At 36.4% G+C, this 9,269-nt stretch overlaps 1 protein-coding gene across 1 annotated transcript; it reads right to left on the bottom strand.

Annotated features, from left to right (window-relative positions):
* Positions 1-4,735: 4,735 nt before the first annotated feature.
* Positions 4,736-5,130, bottom strand: LOC141402990 (uncharacterized). The gene is made up of 2 exons (XM_073985121.1): positions 5,119-5,130; positions 4,736-5,050 (listed from the first exon to the last, which is right to left on the bottom strand). The coding sequence occupies exons 1-2, from the start codon at positions 5,128-5,130 to the stop codon at positions 4,736-4,738; spliced, it is 327 nt and encodes a 108-aa protein (XP_073841222.1).
* Positions 5,131-9,269: the final 4,139 nt, after the last annotated feature.

The following is a 9,269-nucleotide window of genomic DNA, read 5'->3' as shown; positions in this document are numbered from 1 at the left end:
ACAAACTACTCTCTGAGGGGCTTGAAACTAGTGAAAGCGGGATAATTATCATTAAGTATAATTTTAAGCTAAAAAAATGGATCATATATATGTATATCGTGTGAATAGTTATCAGCAAATGTGCTTCAAGTGATATCTGATTAAAGTCCGTAAGTGAGTTTCAGCTCAAAAAGATTGAGAAAGTTATTATTACGGTTATCAAGAAGTGTTAAACGTGTTACAATTGCATATTCTAAGACTTAGCCAACGAGTTTTTATTCCAAAGTCATTTGAAGTTCAGGTGCTGACAATTGATTACACAGTGTATGGCTTTATTAAGTTCACATTTATTTTTTTCTTTCTGCCTTATGGTTTCATCAAACGTATAAACACACAACCCAGATATACAATTATCATTACCTACATAGGTCATGACATACATTCATACATGGCATTTCTAACTTGTAATAAAAAATACTGGGTTCTGTGCTACGCTAAATGTTGTAACAGCTTAGCTAGCAGTGATAAGCGTGTTGCTAATTTCTGGATATGAAATGTTTAGCAACATTGTTGACAACTGAGAGAATCACTCTTCGACAAAAGCAAAGAAACAACGACCAGCTGTTCTCAGTGAAAGGCCTTTCGACGAGGGAGCTACGGTACCAACACAAAACTGTGAGTAAATTAAAATCTCTTGATGTGTTTTATCTGAGACGAAAGAAACCTGTTTTTTTTTCCTTTATTTATGATCTCAGTCAACAATGCTAGATTAGACATTTGATCTTGTTTTGTTTTCGTAGATATTAAGTCTGAATACCTGAGATACATTAATGTGAGTCTCGAATTTTATATTTAAGTTATATTGTCTCATAGTAACATTTAATTAATTATTGGATTATTTTTTCGATCTGGCACTGCAAGGCCACTAATGAAATTATCGGAATTAATATTTATTTATGTTGCTCCAAATGCTACTGTTTAGCTTACACTGCTATTACGTCAAATGAATTTAGTCAGTAATTTTACCCTAGTTTCTATGGATAAGTTTGGATTGTTACTCAATAAAATTATGATGTCTATCGGCATGTAAACAGTTTCTGAGTCTGGTTCCTTAGTGTAGTAGGGCAAGGGAGGTATTTATGAGTAGGGAATCACAGCTAAAACCTATTATTAAATGGATATGACAGGTTGTGATTAGGTTGGGAGGGCGTATTGGACACGTACCATCTAGTTGTCCTGGTTGGTCATAGCGGAAATATTCTTTTAATCTATCAATCTTTTCTTTAAATCTATCGGTAAATGAAGAGCACATACTTTAAAATAATATCGTGTAGCTGAAGGAGAGGCATGAAGCTCTAAACCCACCCCGTTATGACGAGTAATAAGGCCGGAAACCAACGTGCTCCTGCTTCTTGAAAATGCTTTTAATTCCATCCCCTTCCTATAAATTAGTTGTATGCTACATAGTCATTATCTTGTTGTGCCCTCAAATTACGAGAAAAATAAAAGAAACGCCGAAATCAAATGTCAGCATCGATTTTAGGGGGATGCGGTATAAATATTGAAAAATCATACATTAGAAACATTTTACCCTAAGGGTAATCCTTAATTCATTTTTTGAGCGCAAGTCCTTATTTTTCGTGGTTTGGCCAGAAATCCAGAAAGAACACAAAATAGCGTGTTTACTCCAACACATGTTTACCCATTTTTTCTCTTACCACCAGAGATAATCAATAAGGCACTTACATCCATAATCCACTTAAGCGTATAAGTGTTTTTAATACAAGTGTTCGAAGGTTCAGAGAAGATTTGGAGGGATTGTTCGGAGGCTGTTGTTCCAAGCGAAATCATGAAAACCTAAAAACCCTAAAATGTGAACTTTGACTCCGACTTATGTAATAAGCGCTCCTGCGTTTTTTTCCATTGGCACGTGTTAACATATTCCGATTGTGCTTAAACTTTGACAATCTTAAAATCTAACAAAAGTAAACGCATAAAAAAAGTCGGAATCGATTTTTCCCTTCGAGTTAAAACTAGTCTAGTGACCATAGATGATAATGGTTTGTTTTGACTAAAATTATACACGGTGTGCCTTAACCAAATTTAAATGGAAGGTGCTTACAGATACTGAAACTATAATGCTCATAGATGAGAAATATCAAGAAACAAAAAAAAAAAAATCGCCAGAGGGATTTTCAAATAAATCGCGATTTAAATTCACATTTTTAGGTGTTCTTTATGTTTTCACGATTTTGCTTGGAAACCGCGAGTCCCATGTAAATAGGCCTAAAGAAAATGTTGTAGCTGTGAAAATTCTCACAAGATTAACCTTTATGACATTTTCGTAGGTTTTACCGTTTTTGAGATATAGAAGTTCAAATTGGGACAATGCACTGACTGTATCGCCTCCTTATAAAACAATATCATGCTCAGTACGCCTTAACTAACTTTTGATGAAAACCGCTTACACATGAGAAGATTTCTCAGATTCTGAAACAGCAATGTTCATAGATAAGAAAAATAAAATAAACAGAAAAATCGCCGGATGGATTTTTAAATAAATCGCGATCAAAATTCACAATTTTAGGGTTTTTTAGGTTTTCACGATTTTGCTTGGAAACCGCAAGTCGTATCGATATGCGTCTAAAGAAAATGTTGTAGCTGTGAAATTTTTCTACAAGTCTGATCTTCAGGTTTTTTCGTACACGCAAACAACAATCGGCCTCTCTAACATATGTCCCAAACATATTTTGCAACAGTCCCAAACATAATATATGTTTGGGTCTGCGAACATATATATGTTTGGGTGCAAACATATATATGTTTGGGTGCAAAGATATTTATGTTTGGGTGCAAAGATATATATGTTTGGGTGCAAACAAAGATATGTTTGGGTGGAAACAATTTTATGTTTGGGTGCAAACATTTTATATGTTTGGGTGCAAAAAAATACAAACCCAAAAGGCACAAAAAAAAACAAACACATGCACCAGTGGGCGCTTACTGAGAGCAAGGGAGCGTAAAATTCAATGTAAAACACTTTAAAATGTGTGCTCACTTGCTCTCAGTAAGAGCTCACTGGCTATCTCTATAGTATACACACAAATGTTGTGGTTTTTTATTAAAAGGGAAAAGAACAACAAACACATAGGTACATACAAAATTCCAAAGAAATACATAACACACTTTAATAAAAGAAAAACTGATTGAAATAATTTGTAGTCACACTTTTTAAAAGGAAAAATATATAGAAACGTAGTTGAACGCTTCTCCTTAGTTGTGAAATAAAACAAATTGTCCTCTTAGTTGAAATCATCAGCGGGGAATCGGCATCTAGAACCTAATGATTATGTAATGTAATAAATAAATATGGATATGCCATATTCCAAATATACATAAGTATGTATGTAATTACCAATATTAAATGCGATTTCTTCCTTGTCCAATAAAATAATTCCATTCAACTTTCCGATTCAATTATAAAATGTATTGGGCATTTAATTTACTAAAAACACAATTTCTTTAAGAAAACACAAAACACTGATTTATTCACTCACTTTACCGTCTTGACTCTACAAAGGCAACTAAAACACTGAAGAAAGAAAAAAATATAATTCATATCATTTTTTCTTTTCTTCTTCGTTGGTTAACAACAACAAAACAAGAAACACACGAGTTTGACGCATACATGCCACGAAAGCCCCCTTCTTCGCTTCTGCGTCATATATTATACAATACACACAACTCTTTATTATAAAGCAGCATTCCACAGCCGCGAGAGCACTGTTACTACTCTCGTTGACAAACATCCTCTCTCCACCCATGAAAAAAATGTTCTAACATAAAAAGTATGTTTTACCCAAACATATCAAATTGAGATATGTTACAAAATGTTGCAAACAAACATATTTCTAACATAAATTTTTCTGCGTGTAGGTTTTACCATTTTTGAGATATAGAGGTTCAGTTCAAATTTTTAGGTTTTTATCTTAAGTCTTCAAGATTTTGCTTGGAAACCGCAAGTCATATCAAAATGGGTCTAAAAAAATGTTGAAGCCGTGAAAATTCTCTACAGATTGGATAATTTATTTTTTCCTAGGTTGTACCATTTTCAAGATATATAAGTTTAATTTGGGAAATTGCTGTAATGACATTGTTTTATAAGGAGGCGATACAGTTAGTGTATTGTCTCAATTAGAACTTCTATATCTCAAAATCGGTAAAACCTACGAAAATATCATAAAGGTCAATCGTGTGGAGAATTTTCACAGCTAAAACATTTTCCTTAGGCCCATTTACATAGGACTCGCGGTTTCAAAGTAAAATCGTGAAAACCTAAAGAACCCCTAAAGATGTGAACTTAAATCGCGATTTATTTGAAAATCCCTCCGGCGATTATTTTTGTTTCTTGATATTTTTCATCTATGAGCATTGTAGTTTCAGAATCTGCAAAAACTTCCCAGGTGTAAGCACCTTCCATTTAAGTTTGGTTAAGGCACCCCGTGTATAGTTACGGATGGAAGAATTGATCCTAGGCCCCCCATTTGGTCATACCTCGACAAGAGAAAGCGATTAACCTATGTGTAACTATCCGTCCTTCCATTAAATTTTAAGGTGTTAAGGACACTAATTTAGGTCACTTGTTCATCACAATGAGGGTTAAGAGTATTAAGTACATATTTTAAAAGAAACAACGAGTTTTATCTTTCAGTCTATCACTTTGTTTAGCAATTTATTCAAATTCATATTCTCTGATTTACTTTTTCAACAAAACTGGAGCAGCAGCGAATGTGGTGGCTACTGGAGCAGCATATGCGGCAGGAGCAACAGCATAAGTGGCAGGGAATGCAGCAGAGTGAGCAATGGTGTGGGCATTGTAGCTGGAGGCATAGGGAGCAACATAGGAAGCACTACCGACAACAGCGTTGTAAGCCAATGGAGCGGAGTAAGCCAAGGGAGAAGAGTAAGCCAAGGGGGTAGAGTAAGCCAATGGAGCGGTATAAGCCAAGGGAGCAACTACACCGGGTTTAGCGGCAGCAACAGCCAAGAGGGCGAAGAAGCAAACAGCGATCTGAAAAATGTATAGAATTTATAAATTAGTATCGTTAAAACATATAAAAGTGTTTCCAATTAACTTACGAATTTGAACATTTTGTATAGGTTTGGAGTTGTGTTTGTTTTGATTGACAATATAAAATTGATACTAAACCATAACTAATCTGCCACTTTTATACATACATAAATCGAACGAACATTGTCAAATTCGAACACATCATTAATATGTAAGACGCATGCTCGAAAGGTTAATCACAAATTACCTACTAACACATTAGTACACATGAATGTACGTGTTAAAGTAAATTTTATTGACTGTTGTTGGTTGTTGGTCAACCCGGAATTGTTTTGATTAACGGATGTTAGTGTTATTTACAAAATATAAGGTGGATAATAGGTTTCAAACCACAGCGTTTTTTTTTCTACAAAATGAATATTATTTTCTTCTTGAGAAATAGTGTTTTTATATTTTTGCCAATCTAAAAGTTAGTATTCCACAACTGTGTTATCCATCTAGACTCTAGAGCCGTTCTTTGGTATTGTTGAAGTTACGAAGTTTTTCGGCAATTCACACACACACGACCCGAACGCAACAAAAGAGCACACAAAAGAGAGAAAATGTTTTGATTTGTTTTGCGGCATGCGTGAATACAACCTTACTAACACACTGTCAAAAGTTGCCAATATTCAGAATTTTGTGTGCCCTCTTCTTGGTCGACTCTAGATTCTAGAGGTTTCTGTTAATATGTTTTTCTAATACTACATTACACCATATGATTTTTCACATGTACATTGTCCCTTTTTATACCCTCAGCATTTATGCTAACGAGGGTATATATACCCTCTTTAGCCTAAAGGCTGAGGGTTTAAAAATATTGGTGATATACACTTTCATACGGGCAAAATGTGCTTCATCGAAATAATAGTTTTAGAACCCAAGTATGTTTGGACGAAATCCGTTTCAGACAATTTGGAGCTGATTAAGCAATGTGCGTCTGTCTGGCTAACTGGAGCGAACGATAACTCTCGAATGGTTCAGCCGATTCGTTCCAAAATTTGGCTTTAGTAATATTTTGCCAAAACTTAGTTTAAGTTCGAAGATGAGCTATATCGGTCCACTCCTTCTGGTAACTCTTGAAGGGAGTGACCGATGTAATCCATACTTTTCACATCGTAATATATCTTCCAGATATATATCAGGTTCGACACAAAATTTCGGATAAGTTCACTTTAAGACCTGCTCTCGAATCACTTTGATTTTTGTTGAAGCGATTTGCATTCGCTACCTCCATTACGACGGTAAAAGTTTTTACAGGGGCAAGTCCATATTTCTTGGGAAAACAGCCCGAAAGGTGTAAAAACCCCTATGTCACCAAATGTGGCGGTCGGAAAGCACGATAACTCTCCAACTGTTCAACCGATTTGGTCCAACATCTTGTCTTCGTCATATCATATCCAAACTTAGGTTCATGGGGCAATACCGGTCCACAACTTCCGGTACTTCTTCCCAATATTTAAAAAATGTAACGAAAATTCTAGGACGATATCACTTGAATGGAGCAACAAATTTGGTCCAAACTTTACTTACTTACTTAGATGGCCCATTACAGAACATTTTTTTCATAGGCCGAACTTAGGCGGCTATCAGACCATCTGTTTTTTCACATGTATGTTGTCACTTTGGGTATACTAATATACAGAACAGCCGATGTCATACATGTGAAAAAGCAGATGGTCTGAAGGCGATCTAAGAAAAGATCTCCATTCCTCTCTATTTGTTGCTTCGCACTCTGGAATACCGCGCCTTTTCATCTCATCATCCACTTGTTTGCGCCATCTATTCCTTGGCCTGCCAATTCTGCGTTCACCGCCAAGCGGTCCGTATTTATACGCCTTTTTAGCGGGTTCATCATCGCTCATTCTTATGATATGGCCTAGCCAATTCAATCGCTGCATCTCGATACGGTATATACAGGTATATACACTTTGATACGATGAAAATGTGCGTCATCGAAATAATGGTTTTAGACCCCAAGTATGTTTGGACGAAATGTGTTTCAGACAATTTGGAGTCGATCTAGCCATGTCCGTCCGTCTGTCTCTCTGTCCTGCTGGCAGGATCGCACGAAAACTCTCGAACGGATAAACCGATTCGGTTTAGATTTTGGCTTTCGTAATATTTTGCCCAAACTTAGTTTAAGTTCGAAAATGAGCTACATCGGTCCACTCCTTCCGGTACCTCCCCCACAAAAATTCGAAAGTGTTCGGAAAGTTTGTGCGCACAATAAATCTTGAAGGGAGTGACCGATTTGGTCCATACTTTGTACAGCGTAAACTTTCTACCAGAATAATATGAGGTTCCAACATGGTCTCAATAGGTCCACTCCTTCGGGTACCTCCCACACAAAATTTTGGAAAAGTTCAGTTTAGTGCCATCTCTGGAATCGCTTTGATTTTTGTTTCAGCAACTTGTATTCACTGCCCTCCATACGACGGTACTAGTTTCATCAGGGGCAAGTCCATACTTCCTGAGAAAATAGCATGAAAGTTGCAAAAAAACCCCTATGACACCCTGTGAGGTGGTTGGAGCGCAGATAACTCTCGAACGGATCTGCCGATTCGGTCTAAAATATGGCCTTAGTAATATTTTGTGAAAACATAGTTTAAGTTTGAAGATAAGCCATATCGGTCCACTCCTTCAGGTACCTCCCCCACAAAGGTTCAAAAATGTTCGGAAAAATTGTTCGTACGGTAACTCTTGAAGGGAGTGGCCGAATTGGTCTATACTTTACACATCCTAATATATCTACCAGATATAATTCAGGTTCAAATATGGACTATATTTGTCCACCCCTTCCGGTACCACCCACACAAAATTGCGGATAAGTTCACTTTAAGATGATGTCGAATCACTATGATTTTTGTTGAAGCAAATTGCATTCGCTGCCTCAATTACGATGGTAAAAGTTTTTTAGGGGCAAGACCACACTTCTTGTGCAAACAGCCCGAAGAGTGTAAAAACCCCCTATGGCACCATATGTTGTGGCTGGAGATTCACTTCCATAGCGGTCAATGTCGATCCATTCCTTGTAGTATCTCCTCCGCAAAACTTTTGATCTTTAATCCTAATCAAAATTTTTGTCGGTTGAAGTGCCCAAAATTGTTAAAACCCCCTAAATACATATGTACGTATTTTGGGAAAAATTGTTTCAATATACACAGGCTGAGGGTATATCTCTGTCGGCAAAGCCGACAGATACTTTTTTACTTGTTTTTCTACAAAATGAATATTATTTTCTTCTTGAGAAATAGTGTTTTTATATTTTTGCCCATCTAAAAGTTAGTCTTCCACAACTTCGTTATCCATCTAGAGGTTTCTGTTAATACGTTTTTCTAATGACTACATTACACCATATGATTTTTCCATGTACATTGTCCCTTTTTTTCTTTTTAATTGTTCCACAAACATTCCAGATGGGACAAGGGAGACTTCTCTTATGTCAATGAGTGCACCCCGATTCATATTAGCTCAGTGATATGGGACCTACAGTATATCGCCGAGTCCGAACGGTGTGTTTTAAGACAACATCTGTAGAGAAGTTTTACATGGCTGAAATACTCAGGAAATGTCGCCAACATTACTGAGTGGTATTTTGTCACCGTTGAAAATTGTTTGATGTTGCTTGGCCGGGGAATCGAACCCACGACCTTCAGCGTGCAAGCGGATGTGCATACCATTACACCACGGCGGCACCCACATTGTTACTTTGGGTATACTAATATACAGACCAGCTGATGTCATACATGTGAAAAACATACAGTGTATGGCATAATTATTTTGACATGTTTGAAAAAATTGTGTGTTTGGTTTTTTACCGTATTAGTCTTCTACAAAAATATAAAAAGATATTCTGGCTAATTCTTTACTAGAGTACTTATAATTAGTATTAAATTTTATCAATTCAAATATACGCTTGAACTTTTGTAATGGAAATAAAATTTCTCAGCCTTTAGGCTAGAAAAGGTATAAAAGGGATACGACCAAAAATGTGCCTCATAGAAATAACGGTTTTAGACCACAAGTATGTTTGGACGTAATTCGTCTCAGACAATTTGGAGTCCATTTAGCCATGTCCGTCCGTCTGTCTGACTGGCTGGTGCGCACGATAACTCTCGAACGGATTTTTTTTCTGTAAAATGGTGTGAACGATAAATCTTGAAGGAAGCAATCGATT

The sequence above is a fragment of the Musca autumnalis genome, unplaced genomic scaffold, assembly GCF_047663935.1.
Source record: "Musca autumnalis isolate F117 unplaced genomic scaffold, ASM4766393v1 scaffold_4, whole genome shotgun sequence".
Lineage (NCBI taxonomy): Eukaryota > Metazoa > Arthropoda > Insecta > Diptera > Muscidae > Musca > Musca autumnalis.
Note: the sequence above shows the minus strand (reverse complement) of the source record. Positions and strands in the feature narration are given on the sequence as shown.